General features: G+C 36.7%; 3 protein-coding genes across 7 annotated transcripts in view; 1 reads left to right on the top strand and 2 right to left on the bottom strand.

Annotated features, from left to right (window-relative positions):
* Positions 1-56: 56 nt before the first annotated feature.
* On the bottom strand, positions 57-7,240 carry rogdi (rogdi atypical leucine zipper). 2 transcript variants are annotated; one of them, XM_081385400.1, is made up of 11 exons: positions 7,004-7,191; positions 6,413-6,501; positions 6,226-6,308; positions 6,046-6,100; positions 5,730-5,810; positions 5,556-5,651; positions 4,864-4,962; positions 4,670-4,783; positions 4,504-4,553; positions 4,206-4,332; positions 57-1,116 (listed from the first exon to the last, which is right to left on the bottom strand). In XM_081385400.1, exons 3-11 carry the CDS (start codon positions 6,285-6,287, stop codon positions 1,075-1,077), a joined length of 726 nt encoding a protein of 241 aa, XP_081241526.1. In that variant the 5' UTR covers positions 6,288-6,308; positions 6,413-6,501; positions 7,004-7,191; the 3' UTR covers positions 57-1,074. The 2 variants fall into 2 exon arrangements, with proteins under 2 accessions (XP_081241526.1, XP_081241525.1); XM_081385399.1 differs by having other exon boundaries at positions 60-1,116; positions 6,413-6,484; positions 7,004-7,240.
* A 910-nt stretch (positions 7,241-8,150) lies between these two features.
* On the bottom strand, positions 8,151-24,619 carry glyr1 (glyoxylate reductase 1 homolog (Arabidopsis)). 4 transcript variants are annotated; one of them, XM_081382686.1, is made up of 16 exons: positions 24,465-24,619; positions 23,950-23,986; positions 23,584-23,663; positions 23,339-23,477; positions 18,323-18,433; positions 17,900-17,983; positions 17,507-17,560; positions 16,038-16,088; positions 15,856-15,929; positions 14,440-14,539; positions 14,230-14,340; positions 14,037-14,138; positions 13,796-13,958; positions 13,530-13,712; positions 12,033-12,157; positions 8,151-9,739 (listed from the first exon to the last, which is right to left on the bottom strand). In XM_081382686.1, the coding sequence occupies exons 1-16, from the start codon at positions 24,500-24,502 to the stop codon at positions 9,665-9,667; spliced, it is 1,527 nt and encodes a 508-aa protein (XP_081238812.1). In that variant the 5' UTR covers positions 24,503-24,619; the 3' UTR covers positions 8,151-9,664. The 4 variants fall into 4 exon arrangements, with proteins under 4 accessions (XP_081238812.1, XP_081238813.1, XP_081238814.1 ...); XM_081382687.1 differs by having other exon boundaries at positions 13,530-13,709; XM_081382688.1 differs by lacking the exon at positions 17,900-17,983 and having other exon boundaries at positions 24,465-24,574.
* Positions 24,532-25,588, top strand: part of LOC308700840 (syntaxin-binding protein 4) — a gene marked incomplete at its 5' end in the record, with an annotated part of 65,124 nt that continues 64,067 nt past the window's right edge. The window contains one exon of the mRNA XM_081382654.1: positions 24,532-24,764. The remainder of the gene's footprint in view (positions 24,765-25,588) is intronic.

Genomic DNA, 25,588 nt, shown 5'->3' with positions numbered 1-25,588 from the left:
GTATACTATAGTACTTTTAGACAATAGCATTGGTCAGTTAATTCAATCGAAATAATGGTAGTGTTCATAAAGTATGTTTATTGCACAGAATATTCCATATTAAGTGTGAAATATACATTAAAACAGCTTAGGTTTTACTTAAGCAATATTCAAATTGTCATGCAAGAAATGAAATAAAAATTAGGACTCAAATTAAGTGCATTTAACATGAAATAAATAAAAATGTGGCAATAAATAAACAAGGCTGACAGTAGAGTAAATGAACTACCAACACAGATAAACCCTTTCTGTAACAATCACAAACCCTGAACATTATCAGATAAATATCGATCAACATAATCATAGAATGATGATTATAAGATATCCTCAGGAATGTGTGAAGTTTTAATGGAATATGAAGCCCTGACATCTTTCAACGTTATCTGTCATTTAGTGTTAATATAATCATTCTACAGTTTGAGTCATAGTGGCAAATATACTGTTGGTCATTTATGCACATTTATAAGCATATGATAATGGTCTCAATGCTTTTTACTTTGCTGCATTGATGATAGTACCTGGTATTAGATGATTAATGCTCAAGTGTTAAACTTACAAGCCCCTCGATTAAAAGTAATAAACACTGGTAAAATGAGTTTGAAGGGATCTCTCAACAAATGAACTGGAATATTTTCACAGGCTTTGTGACAAATAAGAACAAAAGCATTGTGTATTGTCTAAATCTAAACACATTAGATGAGGTAAGCTTGAATATAGGCAATATTACTGACAAATAGTCAACACTGACAATGACAAATACTGCATTAACACAAAAAACACATCACTAAATACCTTCATCTAAAGAGCCTGTTTCAAATGAATGCATCCAGTCCATAAACTACGCAAACTATCTCTGCTGCAGTACACATACTGAACAAGAAGCACACAAAATGAATACATCGGTCATATAGTAAATCCACAATAGATCTCATGGAACTCGTTCACAGAATTTTTTTTTGTTCCTAGTACATCCTAAAGCATAATAATTATATCATTTTTATTATCATTCACTCTAGAGTTTTGGTCAGATAAAGCTTAAAACGGTCTGTAGTTCCAGAAACTAGAGAAGACAGAAATCTGCAAATAAAAGGAAAGAAATGAACATTAGATAATCTAAAGTATTGATTACAGCATTCCATTCAGATCTGCTCCCATTGTGTCAAAATGTTTGCTTTGCTTTTTGCACTGGTTGAGCACTATAATCAATCTATCAACTTCAATGGTGAATCACAGGCCAATCATTAACAACCGGTGAGTTTTAACTGGATAGAGCCACATTTTACTCTACTGTTCAAAGTTTTGGGTCAGCAAGGTTTTTTTAAAGCAATTAATACTGTTGTTCAGCAAGGATATATTAAACTGATCAAAAAGTTCAGTAAAAGACTTATGTTACAAAAGATTTCCATTTGTTTTGGCTGCTGACAATTCAGTTGCACCATCACAGGAATAAAATTACATTATATATAAACACACACAGTTGTTATCAAAATTATTCAACCCCCCTGAATAGAATCCCTCACAACAGCACAAATCTGCAAAACAGGTGTTGTCACAAGCACACCTGATGCAATAATCAAGGGCTTCATTAGTCGCACCAGCTGTGCTTGAGCCAGAACACATAAAATACCTGAACTAGCTAGGTTTGTTGAGTGTCACGTTTGACTGCATGTTAGAAATATGTCTAATGCCGAGGTCACACTGCACGATTTTCAAAGTAGTCAGGTCACTGTTCTTTTCACACTGCACGACTATATGGGGTAACATTTTTGTGTGCACACTGCACGATGGATCAGCGACAGGAGGTTTCACACCGCATGACTTAAAAGAAAGAATCGCCGACAACTGTCTGGTCTGCAAACTACGTTTCACAACCAAACGAACCAACCAACCAAAAGAAATAACGCAAGATCACGCGTGCATGAGACCGAAATTGTTATTAAAAAAGATAACCTGCAAGAAGATTGTGATCCAAATTGTCTGTGCGCTGATTTGCAGCGAAAAGGAGAAAAAAACAAACAGATTATGTAGGAGGTAATGGTTGGGGAGACGAGGGGAGCAAGGACTGTGTGTTCTGCAAAGAGATTTGGGGGTAAATAAATAATGTGCTGCTGTTGCTGCTGGTCAAGCAAATGTTTGTGCTTTGTTTTGGTTTGATATAATAGTAAATATATCTATTAAAATACTGATATTCTGGTCTATAACTCCTCCCCAAACATCCTTCTGTCCTGTTTCTTGCTCTCTCATTGGCTGTAGGTCATCGCCGATGTAGTTTTCAGTCAAAACACATTCACACAGCAGGATTTTGAATCGCCAACAGCTCCAGATACTTAGCATGCCAAATATCTCACAGGCGAATCCTTCAGATCACGTCTTTGATAATTTACACTGCGCGATTGTCACTCATGTGAACGAGCACCGATTTGTCTATGATTTCGGGCATTTGTCGGCAATCTCACAAAACCTGTCGGCGAGCGAAAATTGGGCCTAAAATTGTTCAGAGTGAACTCGGCATAAGTCAAAAGAATGGTCCAAAAAGTTAATGAGAAGATATCATCGCCCTTCACAAACAAGGAAGAGGATACAAAAATATAGCGAAGGGACAAAATGTTCCTAGAGACCCTGTTAGAAGCATAGTTCGCAAGTTCAAAGTTAAAGGAAACGTGATTACGCTACCTGGACAGGGCAGAAAAAGGAAGCTATCAACGGCTGCAACCAGATTTCTCAGAAGGCAGGTTGAGAATAACCCTCGAGTGACTGCAAAAGACCTGCAGCAAGACTTGGTGGCAACAGGTTTCAGCTTGTACAGTAAAACACATACTAAACGCATGCCAGAACTCCAAGATGTACACCACTACTGATCCAAAAGCACAAGAAAAGTCGGCTCCAATTTGCTCAAAATCATGTAAATAAGCCACAGAAGTTTTGGGATTCTGTTCTGTGAAACAAAACTGGAACTTTTCGGCCCTGTGGATCAGCAGTATGACTGGAGGAAGAAGAATGAAGCATATGCTGAAAAGAACACGGTCTACAGTTCAGCTTGGTGATGCTCTGGGGCTGCTTTGGGAAACTTGCAGCGTGTGGAAGGCAAGATGGATTCATTGAAGTATCAGGAAATCCTAGGAGAAAACGTCATGCCGTCGGTGAGGAAGCTGAAGCTTTGGCGTCATTGGACCTTCCAATAGGAAAATTATCCCAAGCATCCATCAAATTCCTCTAAGGCTTGGTTGCAGAAGAAGTCCTGGAAGATTCTACAGTGGCCATCACAGTCACCTGACTTGAATCCCATAGAAAATCTCTGGTGGGATTTGAAGAAGGCGGTCTCAGCACGCAAACCCAAGAATATTACTGAACTGGAGGCCATTGCTCACGAGGAATGGGCTAAGATTCCTCAGAAACGCTGCCAGAAGCTGGTGTCTGGTTATTCATCTCGTTTGTAGCAGGTCATAACAGCAAAATGGTGTTTTACTAAGTAGTAAAGAAGCTTGCCATGAAGGGGTTGAATAATTTTGAGACTGTGGAAGTCATTAAAAGTTGCATTTTAAGTTGAATTTGGGGAAACCACTTGAAACATCTGTTGTGTTGAGCCATTTCAATTACTTTTGTTTGATTTGTTCAGTGCAAACACCTGAAAGTCTGTACATTTTGCCAATAAACCTTAAGTGCTGTATTTTAAATTGTAATAATATTTCACAATATTACTGTTTTTATTGTGTTTTTCTGACCCCAAACTTTCAAATGCTTTTGAATGTTTGACTTTTATGTTCACTGATATACTAAAATGAGTGCTGAAGAAATACCACCAGCCACATTTCACTCAAAAACATGCTTGAAAATCATTGACTATCCTAGTAATTCTATCAAAATTCTTAATCTTTAACAGTAATAGTAATAATAGCAAATGATAATATGTCTATTAATATTATTATTTGCTATTATTACCATTAATGTTAATCTTGATAAAATTACAAGGATCGTTAAAAATGTGATTACAATATCAGGGTAATTATCAACAATTATTCTTTTTGCAATAATCGTTCAGCCCCAATTCTAAACTATCAAGTGTCTCTGATAGCTATCTGATGTCATTCTGTTACCATGCGATGTTCTTAAATTGTGACAGTGCAGGTGAGATTATATTTGTTCCCGTATCAACAGGCCACACCCACCTTATCTTTGAGCTGCTGACAGAGCTGCAGGGAAATGGTGAAAAACACCAGTGTGTCATTCAGCCATGGCACTACACACTCCACCTTATGGATGTGGCTCACCTCGAACTTGGTGTTGTTGTATTCGCTTGAGGAGAAAATAAAATGAGAGGAAAATGACGTAAAACCTTCATCAAACAGACTGTTTAAAAAGAGCAGAATGACACTGTTATGATTACTGAGGATTACAATTATGATACTGTATGAGACTGACTGCTGGTGTTACAGCATGAACACAGGAAATGTGATAAGCACTTACAACATTGCTCCTGGATTATGCACTACTGAACTTCCTGCTGATTTGAAGTTCTAACAGAAAACAAAATGATGCATTTTAAAACAGACATTCATGTTAAGCATGACTGTAAAAGCCATGCAAACTAGTTGTTTTCATATTCAGTGCTTATTTTCAGATGTCTTGATACCTTAGTACTGTTAGGCTGCAGCACATGTAACTGATACACGGTCAGACACAGTTTGCTGAGATTGATATAGAAGTTCACCATCACATCCCCAGGCATTGGAGGTGTGAACATTTTCTAGAAGGAACAGGAGAAGAAATGTTCATAATAGCACATGGAGTATCCACATTTAAATAGTTGAAGATCCACATACGAACCATCAGGCCGCTGGCTGCGAGCTCAGGAAGAGTCATGCTGGCCGGGGTCGTGAGTCTGTTACGGGCTCGGGTCAACTGAAGCATTATCGCATCCATGAGCTGAAACACAAATGATGCCAAGTGCAGTCGTACTTCGCATACAATACCAGTGAAAATGTTAAGACTTTGTAAGGAAAGAATGTTCCTATTCCTGAATAACCTGTAGCGCACAACACCTTCAAACTTACTCATGAGAAAGTTTACAACATTAAGGAGACCAGGGGCCGGATTCAAGAAATAAAATTCTTCTTAACTGCTATTTTCGTCTTTTTTAAACTTAAGAATAAAGTTCCGAATATTTTGTTTTCTCAAAAACATTTTTAGGCAGCGCCATATTTTTAGACAGGAATGAAAACAAGGCTGTGAGGGATTGAAGTACAGTGCGTCAGTGGTTCATTCTGTTGTTTAACAACATACCGATTGTTCAGCTGACGAAACGTCTTTTCGAAAAAAAATTCAGTAGACAAAAAAAAAAACAAAAAAAAGTTTTGAAAGTTGTGAGTTATACAAATGATGTGATCTAGGACCTTTATTTAGTGCGTGCCATTGCAAAGACTGTAGATTTTTGTGAATCCGGTTCCTGGACAACAATATGCAAAATTTAGTGACATGCAAATTCAACAGCTAGATGTTTTTACTGGTGAAAAACAAACCTTATTGACTTCAGCCCCAGTTTTAAAGTGATAACTCTCATCACGGCTGCTTAGTAACTGCAAGGCCTGATTCACGTGGTTTCGGGCGTCCTGGATCTGAGGAGAGGCAGAATGCGTTTCAACAGCTATTTTTATGAGAGAATAATATCAAACCAAGGGAGAAAGAAACATTACCTGCTGCAATTTCCACTGTTTATCATCTCGGAATGCAAAATGCATGACTTGGCTGCTTTTAGCGACTTTGATATTAATATCCTGCAAAGAAAAAAAAAAGCCCATTTTATATAATAACAATAACAATTGAGGTGAGATAATAAACTAAACTGCATTGCAAGTGTCTTTGCAATTCCACTGGTTGACATCAAGTTGATCTTTTTATTGATTTGATTTAGACTCACACATTTTAAAAACTCCAATTAATATACCAGAATCAAAACAGAGCCATTTCGGCTGAAAGCTGATTTCATTTCCATGATGTTGTTAAACATACAGCCTGAGTCAGAGCTTCTCCTTGTACCGTCAAGACTCCTTTAACCTGGTCCATCCTAATGAAAAAAAAAAAAAAGTAATCCTCAGATGTACACATTCCCATAAAACTGTATTCATACGTTATTGTATTCTTGAAATCTAACATTAACCAAGGAGGGCGGACACATTTAATGGATCTTACGTTGAGCTGCCCAGAATGAAGTTCTCTTGTTTCAGTTGTCCTTCCAGACCTGGTGATGGCATTGAAAAACGCCTTGAAGCCTCCTTTGGGGAAAAAAAAATAAATCACACAAACACTATTATTAATGCACTTTGTTTTGCACAATAATACAGAATTAATTTGTCGTAAGCTATTTGGCTGAAGATACCTTCAAAATGTCCTGCAGCTGTTTCAGCACCGCATGCACCTCTTCTTTCAGCAGCCAAGTAAATTCCTCCTCCTAGAAACACAACTTGCCTTAAAGACATAGCCATAAAGTCATGTTTTACTCACCCCCATTATGTATGACTTTCTTTCTTTTGCGGAACTCAAAAATAAAGATGTTAGGCAGAATGTGAAAGTCAATGGTGACTCAGGCTCCTAACATTTGTTGTAAACAATTTCTGAGCGAATTATCCCTTTAATTCTGTTGCAAAATCGTTCGCTATGTTGCATTGCTGGGAGATGATACAGTGGTCAGTATAGCAGCACATCGACATCAATACATAAACTGAACAGAGCAATGATAAGGCAGAACAAATCACTGTTTCGATTGTTTAATCATTCACACTGGGATGCATTTAAACTTTGTCCCTGGAGCTACGCTGCAAAATTGCACCAACAATCTCAGTCTGCATCGTAAAGCAATATGCACATAAATCTACAGCTGAATATATGGCTGTTCATAATAAAACCACAACGACTTCGCATGTCTGTAATGCATCTGGTCCATGTATTTAAACACAAATTAATCTCTCACCAGCACAGTCCTCTCTGCTTGACTCGCGGCGGTCATTTTCGCTAATTCAGACATAGAAGATAGCTCTGCTCCGAGCATTACAATTCAATAAAGCTGTCCAAAATCTGTTAAAAATGACATGAGCAGTCAGCTATTTGGTGTGACGGGCTAGATGATCACACATAAACAATTAGGCTTTTGACACCGCCTCCTTTCTCCCAAACTTCCGGTTTGTGTAACCTTGAAATCTTCCGGATTGGTTGGAGCCTGGAGGATTTTCCATTTATTCAAAATGTACTTGAATATTTATTTCTGTAAATTAAAAACAATACATAAATAATATGTAGGCCTAATGGCATTGCAGTTAAAAAAAATCACTGAGTTTTACAGCATTTTTGTGTAGTGTTAATGATTCCAAATGGCGTGACAAAAATTGTAGTTCGTAACGTAATCCATTACATTACACATTTTAGTTAATATAATCTGACTAGTTTTTGATTAATTTTAGATTACTTTTGACCTTATTTATCACACTGAATTGAACAAGATAATCTTGTACCATGTCGATATATAAATACAAAGAGAAAGAAAATATTCCATTATTTGAACAACATGAAGTAGTGCATTAAACATACGTCAGGTTTTCCCAAACTGGGGTTCGTGAAGAAACTGCATACATTTAAAATTGAAATAAACAATTATAATAAAAATGTGTTTGAAACACAAAAGCCTTCCAAAGACATAGCAGTATATGGTTAAAAATGACTTACTGAGTCATTCAAATGTGCTCGTCAGGAGTTGATTCGATATACAATGTTGAGAAAACATTTCTTAAAAGTTAAATGATTTCCGTAAATCCAGTGGTCAAATGCTTTGTGGCCTCTCAATTTTCCATGTAATTATGGCCACATGACTAGTGGCTGGCCTGTGTGTGCAATTTTACAAAACTAGAAGACTTTCTGAATGCATGTACTCCAAGCAATATTTAAATTGAAAACAAATGATTTACTGCCATTGTGTGAATAATATGCAATCAATAAAAAGTATTTCAAATGTAACAATCTGATTAGGAGTACTTTTTTGTAATCCAGATTACATGTAATCAGTTATGTATATATATGGCATGTATTATTGTTGAGTTATTTGTGAACAAAAAACAACAACATAATATGGACATGAAAGTTGGACTTTCGGTTTGTTTATTCAGAGGGTTCAGTTGACCGCACAAACAAAAAAGAAATGAAATTTCACATTTACATGAAATTATAAATAACTCCGATTATAACACTAATACCTTCCTTGCACAACTGGAATCAAGTTGTCAGTATGTCATTACCAACTGTGTTTAAGCCACAAAAATCAAACCATTTACAGTAAATAAACCCATTAGCTAAGACAAAAGAACAGCATACAATATTAAGACACCATGTTTAATAAATTCAGTAGAGTCAAACTGAAAGCATGTCAATCCATGTGTTCGAATAACCCAACCCTTTCATGGGGATATATACAACGTCTTAATCTTACAGAGTCCTTATTAAATCACAAAATTCTCATCTATAATCAAGCATAATCAATTTTTTTTTTTTTGGCAGAACAACAATTTATAGAAAATTAATCACCCTGTATTTGTTTTGAGTTTTAAACAAAATACCAAAATTACCAAATTATACGCCACTGAATTTATCTCTTGTAATATAACTTAAAATAAACTAATGCAGACATAATTTAGGGGTAAAATGCAGCGATAATTGAAACTTTTACATTTTTCTTTCTAATTAGTCACAGCGGAAATTAAAAATTTACAAGAAAATCAAAAGGCAGCATATCAATTTGCCAGATGACTGGCTTGGACAAAATATGAGAAGCCCAATTTAAAAACGTAAAAAAATAATAAAAAATTTCAAATGTCAAATTTTTTTTCACAGCCCAGTTGAAGATCTGTGATACAAATCCAACCCTAAAGTAGTCAAGCTGGAAAACAAGTTGTTCAATTGCGGTCAAGACTCAATCTATTTTTAGGATTAACTTCACTGTAAATGAAAAATAATTACTGTTACTGTTACACACCCAACTTAAAAACACTGCATTTCTGATAAGGCAATAAAAACAAAAATCATTAACTAGTGAACAGGGGACCTCCAAAAATGAGAAAAAATTAAATAAAATGTACAGCCAAATTGCACCTGACATGATCTTTAGAGATAAAATAAATAAATACATCTATCTTATATGGGTATTAAGGCAATGCAGTGGCTTTTATCTTCGTCGTGCTCCTCAAGTCTGTTTGTGATCAGAACTTCATACTTTACAGATTTCTGAACGTCGAAAATTACAACGAGGGAATTAATTTGTAAAGAAATGAATGATAAATAAAAACCTAGCCTCTTCAAACAACACTGCATTGTATGCAGTAGCCTTAACAAAATGCGGATATAATACACTGCACAGTCTATCATAAAAATAATCATTCGCTGGGAGTTTAATAACCTCCCATTGAGTGTACGTGCAGCAATATTACAGTCAGTGCAATGCTCAGATTAGGCTGCTAAAGAGATCCCATTATACATGGGAAAACATATCACTGGTGCCCAACAAAATTCATCAGCAGAGAAGAGAAAGACAGAGGAACAAAGAAGTAGGTGAGGTTTGTGGTCTAGGACATAGAGCACATCTACAGGATTAGTGAATATAAGCTCTGTAGACTGCAGACATGTCATTGTCCGACTGGTCCAATGCTTTTGCTCTCTTGTACACCTGCAGAAGTATGAAATAATACATTATTTTAATGGAAGTATACGCAGAAATTGCATTTGAGAAAACATTTACGGTTTTAATGTTACTGATTATTTACATATAAGCAGAGGTGTAAAAAGTACTAAAAAATGTTACTCAAGTGAAAGTACAAGTACTGAGGGAAAATATTACTCAATTAAAAGTAAAAGTATCTGGCCAGAATCGTACTCGAGTAAAAGTAAAAAAGTACCACATAAAAATTGTACTTGAGTATTAAAGAAGTAAAAGTAATAGCAAGAATGAAAACTAGAGATTCTTGTTTAAGCTTTTAATCTCTAAAATCATGAAGTGAATGAACCACATACAAGGTTTTATCCTGCTTTAGAACTGTTTGTATTTAATTGTATTTATTTATCAAACTATAAGACTACTATCTAATGCCAGTATGCAACATTATTTAAACAATCAACTAAACATGCTTTTACCACTAAAAGAAAAGAATTCGCTAAGGTACAGCCACTGGTGCTCTTGATCCTGTGGCTGATTTTGGACCATAAACAATGGACAAATGGAGTCTTCAAACGCCTCAGATGTAAAGTTATTCGCTTTCAAAGTGACGCCAAAATGTAGGGGTGTAACGATACACGTATTCGTAGAACGGTTCGGTTCGTTGGACCATTTTTCCTGCCGACCAAAATTTTGTTATTTCAAATGTAGGCGTGTTGCACGTGGCAAGCGCACTCATAATGTAAGAGACGCCGGCACGACCACAACATTTCCCAACATCAAATGGCAAACGTAATGCAAGAGGAACGAAACTGCTCGTTATTGTGTGGTTGAAGGACCGTTTATCAGTTTGAATCAAAGCAGCGCGAGCCGATCTTGATCAAGCGACACTGTTATTACACAGCGCTAATAAGATATCCAGTAAAGAAAGCATTTGAATTCGCCACAGAAGTAATAACATCGCTGCGAGATCTAGTGAGAAACATTCACATTTCTCCGTTATTAAAACCAGGAAGAAACCAGGAAGCCAGGAAACCAGGAAGAAACATTGTGCCATGAATGAACTATCCAGTGTCCACAGATCAACAGTTTGACAGGAATAGTAGGCTATAATGCCTTCAATGCCATTGAATGCCAATCAATGCCATTACGTCGGTTTTATTTTGACATTATGAATACAATTGCTGCCCTCAAATGTTAATCTGAACTAAAATAAACCTTTGTTTATAACTACTACAATATTAAATTTCATTTTTTCCAAGGAGCTGTTTTGTTTTATATGCTCCTAAGAGGAGTGAATTATAGCTCTAGAATTGCTCAAAGTAAAAAAAAAATCATACTTTATGATGTTAGTTTTAATAATAAAAAAAAATGTAATCAAGGAAATTTCTCTGGCATTTCTTTCTTTTTGCTGTATCGAACCGTACCGAACCAAACCGAACCGTGAATTTTGTGAACCGTTACACTCCTACCAAAATGAATGGAAGTCAATGGAATGCTAACAGCAGGTGATGGCTTGTTAGCCAATGGCGGCCCCCGGGGGTGGTATGCTCTTCGGCTGCTGGATTGTCCCCCTGAGAATAACTGTTATAATTTCTCTAATTTCTAGGTCAAGGTGCTGTGCATTGTGGTAATAGATGCGACATGACGTCACTTCCAAAGGACCAATGAACATGTCTGACCAATTTGGTGAAATGTGAAAACAAATCTCATTAAATTAGACTAGACACTTAACTTAATTAAACTAGGCATCAGTGCAATTCAATTGGTTTGGTAATAGCAAGGAAAAATAGAATGAAGTGATCTCCAAAAAAGAAGTACTTTTTGACTGTAAATAAAATTGTAAGGAGTAAAAAGTACTTTTTTTTCTTAAAAAATGTAATTAAGTAAAAGTAAAAGTACCGATTTTTAATTGTACTCAAGTAAAGTAAAAATCCCCCAAAATAATACTTAAGTACAGTAATCAAGTAAAATTACTCAAGTATTTTACACCTCTGCATATAAGCTGATAAAGGCCATTTTATGGTCGATATTGATAAACAGCAAAAAATTTAATTCAATATTACAACTACACACCAGATAATATAAAAATAAACCACTAAAAAGATATTCATTTGGAGATTAGCTAATGATTATATTTAAGCGTGTTGTTATATAATTGGTGCTTTTCAATATGAATGTTAGATTACAACAAAAGGTAATCGAATTGTAAAAATAGGGAAAATGAGCAGCACAATAAAATATCCAATAAATTAATTCACAGATGACACTCCAAAATAATCCATTCAGTTACCAAATGTGGTCTTACCTCATTTGCAGCAGCCGCCATTGGTGTTGGATGATTTACCGAATCTCCCATTGAAATGGCTAATCTCAGATCTTTCTGAATATGTTTCAGGTAGTAATCAGGTTTGAAGTTACCCTGCAAGATATCTGCAAAGAAACAAAATCAATGATAAATTAATAAGGTAATTTTTTGTATATTTTATTAGGGCTGTCATAATTCCTTAATTAAATTTGAGTACTCAATGTACGACAATGTCGAGTAACCGCCAAAATACCAGAAGTGGAGCATTCTACAGACGAGAATCCATGAGCCGCATTATTAGGCCATTTTCAAAGGCTGCATGATGTATAAAAAACATTTAAAAACCATACTATAGCATAGTGCAATTGTGAATTCACAAAAGATGGGATTTAATTAAATAAATATGTCCTGCAGGTTTATTATTCATTTACATGCGTCTCAGAGCGGCTTTGTTCACAGTAAATGCTGCTCCACATCAACTGTTATGATTTACATGCGCATTTCTGCATATGCTGTAAGTTTAGGTTGCTTATAATGTTCATCTGGGAATGCAATGTGTGCCATTTCATCATTTTGTAACGTAAATCACTTATAAACTTACACAAACACAGGAGAACACATCAAAAGTTTTCTAAAAATGCTAAATGTTCATCGTGATTTCAAAATAAAAGTTTAAATCTTCGCTCTGAGTTTGCATGTTTAATGTCCACATATTCTTGTTCAGTAAATTACTGTGGTTATAAGTGGAAATTACAATTATCTGCTGGGTAAAGTGCAACAACAACAATAACCCTGGTGCCCTCTGCAGGCATGTGTTATAATACATCATGTACATAAGATGATTGTTAATATGTATATTATGTATTTTAACAGTGTTGCTCTATAAAACCATATGATTACTTGATTTTGATTCCTTATTTGAACCAATTATTATTGCCTCTATTATATATGTAGTTTAAGTCATTTTAAAGGCTTAGGTCTTTGCTTGAGTGGACAGTAGAGAGGGGACAGGATCGGGAAAGGTCCACGAGCCGGGACTCGAACTCAGGTCGCCCGAAGCACAACGGCGCTACATGTCGGCGCACTTGCCCACGAGGCTATCGGCGCCGACATGATTACTTGAGTTATCATCAAAATAATCGACTGATTACCAAAATAATCGTTAGTGACAGCCTAATTTGAATTGTTCCAAAGGTTAAATTGCCATAGTGTTGCATCTAGATTCTAATAGTTACTAATAGTCTAAAAGTTTTGCAATGTTCCTAAATTTTTTCACAATGGATGACTAAATGGCAGAGTTTGACTAAAGGTTACGATCTACGAGCAGCACCATGTTACAGAAAATGGTTAAAGGCAGGAGGATTCAAAGGCAGCAACTTACAACTTGTAACTACTAGTAACTACTATCATAAATGTCCAGCATAAAGATAAACAAAACACTTCATTGTAATCACTTATGTTTAGTAGAATCTTTGAAACATTTACAAGTAAACCTACTCTGGCATTTCTGGTCCACAAACGTGCTTGCCATTTGTCCATGGCAAAGAATATCCAAGAATGTTTGTTGTGACTGTCCTGTGGCCTGCGCCAAGGTCAATCCCTCTGCGATGGTTGCCATGAAACTGCCTTGAACCATGTTAAGGATCAGCATCATTCTTGCAGCATTTCCTGCTTCCCCTGCTTCGTTGGAGAGGACAAAGTTAATATCATCACATAACATCAATCTCATACAGCCACAAGCCACAAATGAAAGGTGGCAGTACCTATGAAGAAAGACGTCTTCCCCATTGCCTGGAAGCAGCTGCTACAATCTTCATAAACACTACGGTCTCCTGCAGCAACAATGACCAGCATACCGTCATTGGAAAGTTGCTGGCTGCCCGAAACTGGGGCTTCTAGGAATCTGCCGCCTCTGGACGTGATGACCTACAGATTCAAACGAACCTTAGTTACAGACTTCCTCCATTCATATCCCGACAGACTCGTCTGGATGATGTTGGTTACCTGTGAGAGCTCTGTGATGGTTTCTGGATCAACCGTGGACATCTCCACGTAACATTTGCCTGGTCTGATTCCCTGTAGGACTCCACTAGGACCTAACACAAGCTGAACAGAAATAACACTGTATATGTAAACCAAAGAAAAGCAGCTTGACAGATTGAAAACAAAGAGAGCCATTTACAAAACATTGACCTACATCTCTGGCAGCTTTTGGGTCTGATACGCAGGAAAATGTGATGTCGCACATGGACACAACCTCTGCAGGCGTTCGTCCTAATCTGGCACCTTCTTGGATGAACAAATCACACTGCAGAATGAAAAACAAAACAAAAAACACAAGTTGAAAAATCATTCAAACTTAGTGTAACTTCAGAAAGCGACTATATTTAAACCCCTTTGTTTGTACCTTTTCTGCAGTGCGATTCCAAACGGTCACAACATGCCCCATCTTCAACAAATTAGAAACCACACCACTTCCCATCAGTCCTAGTCCAAGGAACCCTATCCTGTTGTGAAAACAAATAAACTACATTACAAACATTATAGGTACTGTCAGTATAACAATTTAAGTGAAGTTTAAATAGGAAATTAACTTAAATTTCAGATTCAGGCTACACAGTATTTTCTCTAAAATGAACCTGCTCATTAGAGTTATCTGTTTGTTAATCAAATTACACTGGTTGCGTAGAGCGCTTGTTTTTGCATGCAATCAAAACACAGCTCAGCAGAACACGGTGACATCAGCAGTACAGGAAGCTCTGTGCAAGCTGAAAACAGGTCGGGGATTTTAAGAATGTAGAGTCACTGAAATGAAGATTGCAATCAGTGTTATTGTTAACAAAAACTATTAAATTTTTTACCGAAATAAAGTATAAATATTGAAAGAAAATTTTTATTATTAATTATTATTACAAATGAGAAATATTGCCTTGAAACCTAACTGAAATAAGTTGAAGTTGAAAAAAAGCTAAAAGATTTTACTAAAACTAAATTTTTTAAATAAAAGCTCATTCAAAATATTAATGAACACTATATTAGTGTAGAAATATTAAAACAACAATAGCCGCATTTCCATTACCCTGCAAATTGCGCAAATTGAAAATTAAAAATATGCCAAATGAAAACACGTCAATTTCGCAAAAACTCCCATATATATCGCATAAAAGTTTATACGCTTGCATGAGGTGGCTTTTCAGGGCAATCGAATAAGGAATAGTTTTTTTTCGCATTTACAGGTCACCTGGCGTACGTAAAAGTTGATCATTCTTTAAAGGCGGCGCAGGCAGTATGTTTGGACAGAAGACAAGACAGTTCTTTGTTAAACTCATTTAAAGACAAAAGAATTACGGGAATACTGGATTCTAAACAAAGAAATGCCACAATTTATCAAGACATTGAAGCAGATAGGAGGGAAAAACACTCATAAGTGCTGCTCCCAAGAATAAGGGGCTTTCCTTACCATTAATGTGTGGAAAACACCTTCGATTAAAAATAATGGCTAGTACGGTGGCTGGTATATACGTAAACCTACCAACATCCGTTGCCATGATTTTTGGAAAGACTTATCACGCGAAGAAAAAAAAAAGTTTTTGTTGCAGAACATCAGTTAATGGAAAAGCCGCCATTTCGCGAAAGTTTTTTTATATTGACATTTAGAAAATATCGTAAACCTGTAATGGAAACGCGGCTACTGATCACGATTATTTGGAAAATGAATCAATTGCCTAAAATAGCACAGAATCCTGAATAAACCTTTATTTCTAAGTTTTTCATTTCAATGTGGCCCAATTTTCAGACCACTAAAAATATGATTCTTTATTACCTTTTGTCTGTAGGAGTAATGCTGCCATTGATGGCTGTGCTGTCTGCTGCTTGAATAGAAGTTGATCTTGTGTCCTTTTCAAAAATAAAACAAAATTATTACAATTACTAAGCAATTCTAGCCGGCTAATATATCAGGTTATTGAAGAAACCACAAGCTGTGAATTTCTAGGCAGTGCTCACCTCCTCGATTATCTTTAAACGCTTGGTGATGGGCTCCATTGATGAAGCTGGCTGTAAGGAAAGGGGAGGGGTTTTTTTGTAAATCAAAGTCAATTCAACATTCATTTCAGATTTTCTAGAAAGAGCAAAAAGTCTTGCACTCAAAGGATCCTAGATACAAATTAAGGTGAAAACACCAAGTAGAGAGCCAGGGAAGGAAAACCAGGTGGAAACCCTTTGGCCCAACAGTCACAAATGATCTTAAGTGCATGTTATTTATTACTCTGCCAGCTTCCTGTAAGGATTGCACTTATATTATCCTCTGCTGTCATGTCACGCGGCTCATACTGCCATATCTGATGTGAGAGCCAGGAGCAAAGCCAGTGTTAGGAACTGAAAATCAAGTTAATATGCTCAGTTTCAGTTTAACTGCAACTTATACAGGGCAAGAAAACGGCTGACACAGCCTACATGAACATTTTTTGAGAAAAGCCTCAGGCAATTAAGATCTCAGTGTCTCCGTTTTGGAGATATAAATTTAAGATCAATTTGTTCTGACTGTGGCGCCTGAAAGCAAAAGGGCAGAAGGACAAGCAAGAAAGAAATGTTCCTCTGAAGAGGAAGTGCCAAGAGGAAAGGAAGAGTCATTTCAACAGTTTGCTAGTATAACTGGCACATGAACAGCAGCACAAGAGTAACTTGGCCGGGCGTTTCTGCTGGCTGAAAGCTGCATTTATTTGAGCAAAAATAACAGTAATATTGTGAAATGATTACAATTCAAAATTACTTTTTTTTAAATATAATTTAAAACGTAATTTATTCCTGTGATGCAAAGCTGAATTTTTAGCATCATTACTCCAGTTTCACATGATCCTTCAGAAATCATTATAATATGATGATTTTCTGCTCAAGAAACATCTCTTAAAATTTTTAAAGGATTCTTTAATGAATAGAAACCTCAAAAGAACAGCATTTATTTGGAGTAGAAATCTGTGACATTCTAAATGTTTTACTGTCAATTCTGATCAATTTAAGGTGTTCTTGCTAAATGAAAGCATTTTTAAAAAATCTTAATTCATCTAAATAAATCATTTTTAAAAACCCAAATTGGAAGTGTAAATGTTTAGCCATGTGGAGTTCTGCAGTAAAATAACAAGTGTTCATTTTGGACCCTGACCACAGCCCAGACAAAGACCTTTTACACATGACTTCAAAACCATAGCCAAAAATAGGTTAAGAAGTACACGTCAGCTCATAATTAGAGGGTCAACCAATAAGCTCAACAACAACATACTCTGTTCTGATAAGTAACAAATTCAGTAAAACTGCCATGCTGCAGATTTGGCCAAATAGCATCGCCAGAAGCAGTTTGGGGGAGGGAATTATTCAGAGATTATTAGAGCAGCCATTGTGTGCAATGTGCAAGAGACAGGGGTAAGGTTGCACTAACTAGAAAATCATTTAGCATCCCAGTAAAATTGTCTCCTTACCTTCTCAGACTGGCTGAGCAGAAAGTGATGGAAATGTGGGTCATCCTTTACTGGCTATAATGGAAGAGAGTTAAATTGGAAACTATTCTCCAAAGAGACTTGCTGACCTGAGAGCCGTTTAATCTGCAACTAATTAAAGTGACATGGTGGAAGGTGCAACTATACAGTGAAGGAAAAAATTAGGGTATTTTCACACCAGCTCAATTTAAGTGACTTAAAAAAACCTTATTGGATGTGTTTGTGCAGTTGCTATGAAAATTCACAGCTGTGACTGCACCTAACTCCATCAACCAACCGTGGATAAGTCTTACTGCTAACTAAAAAAAAAAAAAAAAGGGTATTTTATGTGAACAACCCATAAAAGTGCAGAAACAAACTGTGAATGTAACCTACACTGCTCTCCCATTTGAATCCTGATACTGTTCCAGCGACCAGCCGTTGTACAGAGGATGGCTCTGGGTCAGAATCAGTCTGTTCCTTAAGGGAAAGAGAGACACATTCACCTTGTGTACAGAATGGCTTTATCTCATGAAACAAAGCCCTAAAATAGCTGCATCTCTACCCAGTCAAAATTGACAAGGTGGATGCATTGGTCGCACTGCAAAAGATGACATCAGTCTCAATGAATGGGTGGGTCCCACTTGACAATTCCGATACCAAAACATACAATTGTAACCTGACTCCACAGCAGGTGCAACAGCAAATGGCCTTAGCAAAGGACTTTGGTGAAGCTGACCAAAAAAAACAAAGCGTCAGGTTATGATCTAACCCTTGCCCTCCATACTACTGTTTAATGGTAAAGCATTATCTCCCAACCTTGTCCGACGAGCCACCCTTAAAGGCGTCTTCATCATCCTCTTCAATGATCTTCATTGGTTTAGCTGCTTTACGCCCTTTATCTGACTTGCTTTTGTCATCAGAGTGTGTCTGTAAAACAAAAAGTTTTATGCAACAGGAGCAATTATTGCTGAAACACTTCTACTACATACAATTTCAAAGAACCTTTTTACACCTGGTACCAATGTATTCTGGGTGTCAATCATAACAAGTGGACAACATTAAATAAAGGTTTAGGTTTGTGATCTGATCGCTCAGATTCACAGGTAATCATCCTGTTTACAGTGAGATTTATATACTGTTAATTTTTATTTGAAAACAACAGCATACTGTCTCTGTGATGTGCTTTTTAACAGTTACACACTGGTGTTGCGAGTCATGAATCTGATCCTCGAAATCTGCTCACAAGTGGTGACATTTAAAATGCACATTAATATCAGGTGTTAAAAAAAAAGAAAAAAGTTATCCGTCTCATGGTCTTGATGTCCTGTTACTAAGTGAAACCAGGCCCTTTAGAGTAACATTTTGCCCAAAAATGAAAATGTACTCACACTCATGTTGTTCGAAACCTGTATGACTTTCTCAGGGATTAAAGTGAAAAAAATTCTTCTGACTGAAATTTTTTTTTAGGCCAAGTCATATGCCTTTAACTTTTTAAATAGTCGAGACCAATAGCGTTTTAAGGGGAGACGTTTTAAACCGCTTTAATATTGCCAGTAGGCGTATTTTAAAAGCTATATTTTAATCTATGAAAACCAGGCATGGAACATACTAATATAATTAATAATTTGCATATATATATATATATATATATATATATATATATATATATATATATATATATATATATATATATATATATATATATATATATATATATGCAAATTATAACACGTTTACACAAAATTTGTTAACACACAAGTAAGTTACTTTTCCCCTTTACTTAACATAAATTGTAAGAATATGACTAATAGTAAAGACTAGTACTAATAAATACAGTGCTATGCATAAGTTTAGACACCCATGCTAAAGTTGACTAAAAAGAGGAATAAAAAATCATCTTTTGGAAATTGAACGTAAAGGTATAGCGGAGGATCTTTCCGAATTTTAGATAAGTCCCGCCCTCTCCACTTTTTGAAAAGTTTGATTGATTCACCAGAATGATTGACAATTAGGAGGACCAATAGTATAGGGTATCCACCCGGAAGTAAAAAGATCCTCCGCTATACCTTTAATGCCTTAATTTAAAAAATTAGGAATACAACTGAAATACAACCATGCCAATCTCTAGGTATGGTGAAGGCTATTTGATGATGTGGGGCTATTTTAATTCCAAAGGCCAAGGGAACTTTATCAGGATGCATAGTATCCTAAAAAATAAATAAAAAAAAATACTTAAAAATAAAAATCTGCCTGCCTCTATGGGAATTTAACATAGGGGTGTACTCACTTATGCACCATATATTTTAAGGAAGAACATTTATTTATTTACGATACATTATTTATTCACAAAGAAAATTGGTGTCCTTTAAGGTTGGATTTTTCCTAATTTTTCAAATTAAGGCATTAAGTTCAGTTTCCAAAAGATGATTTTTTATTCCTCTTTTTAGTCAACTTTAGTATGGGTGTCTAAACTTATGTATAGCACTGTAAACATTAGGCCTAGGCTAAAGCTATTAAATAGCAGTCCCAAACTAGTTTTTGTTAATACAATGTTGGTATGAGCCACTACAGTCATTTAAAAATATAAAAAATAACACAAAGAAAAATAGTGGCATTTTGGGGTTATATGGAAACGACAGTTACCATGGTGAATACACAATATTAACAATAACTGTTAATGAAACATGGAAACTGGTGAATAGAATGAGAATCATACCTGCATTACTTTTATTTCGTGTAATTTACAACGTAACGGCGTTGCATGCTCGTAGTTTCTTTTGCACTTGATCAGTGAAGCAATACAGCGCGCGCCGCTGAATTTGCGCGTGCAATTGAGTGTGCGCTACGAGAACAGGATAACGACTGACAGGACAAGAAAGTCCGTTTTTCTGAGGTGAAAAACTTTCAGCGTACACTTATGTCACTGCCTGCCTGATAGTTCCTATTGTGCTGGGTTTTCTGAAGTAGTCATGATTCGCCTCTCATAACATAACATGCTCTAAACACGCACGCAGTGTGGAAAAGGAGGAGCGGAGGCGCGGGGAGCAAGGATCACAGCGCAAATTTGAACTATATCGATGTGATATGGTCTAATTCCATATCGCATTTAAAAAATATATCGATATATTTTTTATATCGATATCGCCCAGCCCTACCTGCATTATAAGTGTGTCACTGAAATATAGTTCTACCTCAGCGCTCAGCTGTAGCCTGACATGCACTTTCCGTGAGCGGTAATTGAAAACCCGGAGTGGACTACGAGCGAAGTGATTACAGAGTGCTTAGAGTGGAGAGAGGAACGTGCTTTTGCTCCACTCCAGGCTTTGATCACATCCCCCTCAGCAGGGTGAATACACCTCGTCTTTCCTTAATTTAAGACCTATTCAAGCTAAAATTAAGATATTTATTACACTATTTGAGAAATGAAAGCCTATTTACAGCCTTAAAAATTATGAAAAGTGAATTTAAGACTTTAAGGACAGACTGGAACCCGCAATGACGGAAATCCGTCGTGGACTTGCTGCAATTAACGGAAATTCGTCGTAGCGACGGAGAACTTTAATCCCTGCTTTCTTCTGTGGAACAGAGTTATTCTCAAAAATGTTAGTAATGGTTACCAAACACTTTTGGTGCTCACTGACACCCATTATATGGACAAAAAAAGAGACATCTCTCGAAAGATCTAATTTTACATTCCGCCGATGAAAAAGTCAAAGGTTTGGAACAACATGAGGGTGAGTAAATGGTCACTTTAATTTTAGAGCAAACTACCCCTTTAAAAACAAAAACAGCAGACCATATGGTTCTTATAGGCCTTGTTGACACCTGGTATTAAGATGTGTTTGTCAACCCTATCACAAGAGGGCGGTGCTAAATAAATGAGTCTAAAACGTTTTAAACTTGTCCACTTTCAACAAATTCAACCAGATTGCTTTGGTAGTGTAGAGGCTCATGTGATAGAACGTGTTCAAACAGACTGCCTACTCGCCTGATACGTAATCATTGTGGGACGTGTTGAGAGAAAGCACACTAATTCAAATTTCACTGCATTTACCAAAACATGTTAATTACGGTTGAAATCGTAGCTGCTTTTTTATTATTTTCATCTGTTCCCGATCCTCGTAATCTGCATAACACCGTTCAGCCGTTCAGTCAATAGTAAGTGTGTTTACGTGAAAGTGATGTACAGTGAGATGAAATAAGAGGGGAGCATCTTGAGGATATACGAACAGTGGTCACATTTGAAATTAGGGCTGTCACTTTTGTGAAAAAATCCTATTTGACTTTTGAGACATGTGTGTTCATTGAATCGATTGTAAAATCGATTTTCCATGTCTAAAGACGTTTCCATTTTAAACGCCAAATATGGGCAAATCCACGGACAACGAACAGACATTAGGACGAACGTAAAGAGGGCGCTTGAGACGTGCACAAGTCACCAATATTCCTGTTGATTTATTGGTATTGATTTAAGTTTCGTGCACAATGACAAACAGGAGTGCAACATTCTCGAAAAGCAATAAGCAGAGTGGACTGCCATAACATCAATGAAAAACATTACTGCAGTCTTCAACATGGCTGTGTTTACGGTTAGAAAAGTCAAACAAATGTTGCCTATGTAGGCTATTGTTGACCGTAGCCTGAATCTGTATCTGTATGCATGAGACTGTCTGAATACCGGCAGAATTCACATTTTTGTAGTAAAAATAGAAACATTATGCAGAAGTATAATGTGTGTTTGTCATGGTGCGTTCAGACCGGACGCGAATAGCGCATCAGGCGCGAGTGATTTCAATGTTAAGTCAATGCAAAGACGCGTTACGCGCGTAAAAAATTCCTGCGGCGCGAATGAGGCGTCAGAGTTGCTGTGTGATACGCGTTCGCTTCGGGCGTATCGTGACGAGCTGGACGCGTTCCGAGAAAAGACCGTTAAAATCGATTCCCTATTTTCGTTTTCGAAACTTGTGTTGGTTGGTCCGATCGATTGTGCAATCGATTTTCGAACGTAAAGTGACAGCCCTATTTGAAATGCATTTAATACCAAACAGTGTGTGTCTCACAGACCACTTGTGGTGGAATCACTGAAAACCAATCATGATACAGGTCTTTGCTGGCAGGGTAGTTGATTTGTTCCAGTAACAGTTTTTTTTTTATGCTGGTTGAAAGTCTCTTCACATCCTGATAGCAATAACTAAGTTAAGTGGTCTATATGATTTGCATCTCATCTGTGGAAGGCATAGGACCATAAAATGTTCCTCCAATCATTGTATTCGGTCCGATACGATGCCCTACTTGCCTGTCAACATATGTATTTTCATACCGCCGTGCACCCTCCTTGCGCAGACATCACACGTCATCAGCGCATTTCATGCTATGAGTTAGACAGACGTCAGTCACCAAGCAGCACTGCAACTGAGACAGCAGCCATAGTTCCTCCTGAACCAAAACAACGAGCTTATGCCGAGTTCACACCATAACTACTGTAATTTGGAAGAGACGGAAACCCGTGATGTTATACTCGGAGGGGTTTGTGACTCAAATCTATGCGTTTCAATGGCAACACAACGCCGAAATAAATTTGCAGTACAGGTAAGAGCTCTTTAAGTTGTTTATGTTCATTATTATTGTAATGTTATATGCTTTGAGACATGAGGTAATTTAACGCAGTCTCTCGTGACACTTTTGTTTGCTCCTTGCTGTGTGCGTTCATGTGTTTTGGAGGAGGTGTGGCTTTGTAGAGCGCTCTGAAGGGAGGGTGGGATCGTATGCTTTCAAAACAATCTCTCCAAAAAAAATTACCTACACTACCTTTAAATTTGTGAACATACTAACCTGATCTTTCCCCTTGGCCTTCTTTAGGTACTCCTCAACTGCATCAACAGCCTGTTGGAAGCGCTTGCCTTTGTTTATCTTGATCATCTCCTCTTTGTGGGGGTGGTACGGCTTCAGCTGCTCTACCTTAATCCAGGCGCTAAAATGGCAACGCATATCAAAAGTCAACATCTGCTTGGTTTAAACTCTCAAAACCTCTGCAAGCAAGAGGAAGTGATGGCTATCATCATTTTTTTTTAACTCACTGATCTTCAGTCCCAAAGAACTTGACAAAGAAACATTTTTTGCCTCTTGGCTTTTTCAGATCCTTCGGAGGACTGACAACCTGAAAACACAATGGTTGGGGATTAGTAAATAAACATTAACCACAATAGTCTACTGATTCAGTAACTGTATCTCAAGCTACCTACATAAAACATAATTTATTTACACATTTGAACGTTTAATTTGGAGCATTTTTGCTTTGGTTGGATTAATAGCAACCAAAAACTCTTTTAAGATAGCTAGGTTTTAAACACAGCCGGTTGATTCGAGCTCTATATGCATTATCCAACAGCTGACCACAGGAAAAACAAGTTCAACTCAATCGTTTACATGCACACAGGTCTCACCTTTCCTGGCCAAGGTGGATAGCGTCCAAGCTTACCCCTGAAAATATATTGAGAGGAGAAATTAGTGTTTTAAACGACCGTGGCTCGATTGAGAGGTTTATTAAAATAAAGCTATCGTGCCTCGAAACTAGCTAAGTTAGCTAACGTTAGTGTATAGCGTAACCCGTTTCGATCCCATCAGCAAACAACCATCTTAACTGCACTTAAACTTGTATTATATTCCGTATTCATATAAAAACACAGTTAAAAGTAAGTTGAAACCCCCTTATAGCGTTAAACACATTAAGATCAAGTGTTTTCCTCCCCAAAAGAGCATGGAAAGTAATCGTTAGCGTGCATGCTAAGCTCTCTCGGTGTTTCAGTGTTTGGCTTGACGACACATAAACTGGGCCATATGCTCGATTTTTAACAAAAAAAATTATTGCAGCCACGATAATTTGTCTTCCACGTGCTCGAAAAAGGTATTCAACCTCGACGTGAAATTAAATTGTAAAAAGTTAAATTTGTTATCTCACCAAACCAGATCCCCGATCCTGAGATGCACGGTCGCCATCTTAAACTGTTAGTGAGAAACGTCGCACTGAATGCAGGGAATGAACACACCCACTACACCCATCACCCATCTAACGTTACCAGTACAAGCGACGCGACAATGTAGGGCGCTCTCGTCTCGTAGATGGGGATAGCTGCTCTTTTAATTCATGTAACAGTTACCTCTAAACAGCTGGTCCTGGACATGAGAAGTTATACAAAGTTTAAAGTTCTCCAATGAAAATTCAGATAACCCTCTTGACGAGAAATATGAATTTACTACGGTAAGCTTTGAAAACGGAAACTGTTAAATTTGTTCCCGAGTCAAGTTTATTACACTAGTCAAAAAAAGTTAAAAATAGTTTAATTGGTCCGTGTGTGGGTATTTATTTTTCTTCAAACCTTTAACTAAGAAAAAAAGATTCATGTAAACCAATTAAAAGTTAAATTTAATATTTACATTTAACCCCCCAACATAATCAATTTTGTAGAACACATTTGAGATGTAATGTGTGGTGCAAATCAATGCAAGTATTACTTGTGAATATTATTTTTTTTTTGTCAAATTGTGTAAAAAGTGTGAACATTACTAGCTATTTGTGTTTATTTAGGATAAAATGCTAGCCAAAAATTTAGCATTAGGAAAACGGAGGCCATTTTATTCCAAACATTTTTATAAATGAAACTCCCAATGGCACTAAAACACAATACAATTTGAGATGTTTTGGAAATGGCACTGTGTTGTTATACTGGTGTACACAACAGTTTAACACAAACCTGCTCAGATTTAACTTTTTGCAGGTAAATTCAGACAATATCAGCTTTTGATAAAGCTCATGTGAAATTACAAAACTGCAGTTGTGGTCATAATCCACTTAAAGGTCAGATCATCAGTCTGAATGCTTAATTCATATTTAAATCTACTTTACTGCAGATTATCAACTACCCCGGCTTATAAGACCCCCTGTGGTGAAAATCATGTTTTTAATGTTGTTTATGTTGTCAATGTGGTGTTTTTAATATGCTTTAAAGGGGTGGTTGATTATGATTTCACTTTTCTAACTTTAGTTAGTGTGTAATGTTGCTGTTTGAGCACAAACAACATCAG

This window comes from Scardinius erythrophthalmus (assembly GCF_964197995.2).
Source record: "Scardinius erythrophthalmus genome assembly, chromosome: 1".
Taxonomy (NCBI): domain Eukaryota; kingdom Metazoa; phylum Chordata; class Actinopteri; order Cypriniformes; family Leuciscidae; genus Scardinius; species Scardinius erythrophthalmus.
This window is presented reverse-complemented; position numbering and strand designations above follow the sequence as displayed.

What these genes read in the sequence shown, in the direction of transcription:
- rogdi (XM_081385399.1), bottom strand. Translation starts at nt 7,081, where the DNA reads ATGCTCGGAGCAGAGCTATCTTCTATGTCTGAATTAGCGAAAATGACC. An exon ending in TGCAGCCTAACAGTACTAAG is followed by an intron (nt 4,554 to 4,669) that starts GTATCAAGACAT and finishes GTTTTCTGTTAG; the next exon opens with AACTTCAAATCAGCAGGAAG. An exon ending in GTCAGCAGCTCAAAGATAAG is followed by an intron (nt 1,117 to 4,205) that starts GTGGGTGTGGCC and finishes TTTTATTTGCAG; the next exon opens with ATTTCTGTCTTCTCTAGTTT.
- glyr1 (XM_081382686.1), bottom strand. Translation starts at nt 24,502, where the DNA reads ATGGCGACCGTGCATCTCAGGATCGGGGATCTGGTTTG. An exon ending in AGGGTGGCTCGTCGGACAAG is followed by an intron (nt 17,984 to 18,322) that starts GTTGGGAGATAA and finishes CTTTCCCTTAAG; the next exon opens with GAACAGACTGATTCTGACCC. An exon ending in GGAATCGCACTGCAGAAAAG is followed by an intron (nt 14,341 to 14,439) that starts GTACAAACAAAG and finishes TTCATTCTGCAG; the next exon opens with TGTGATTTGTTCATCCAAGA.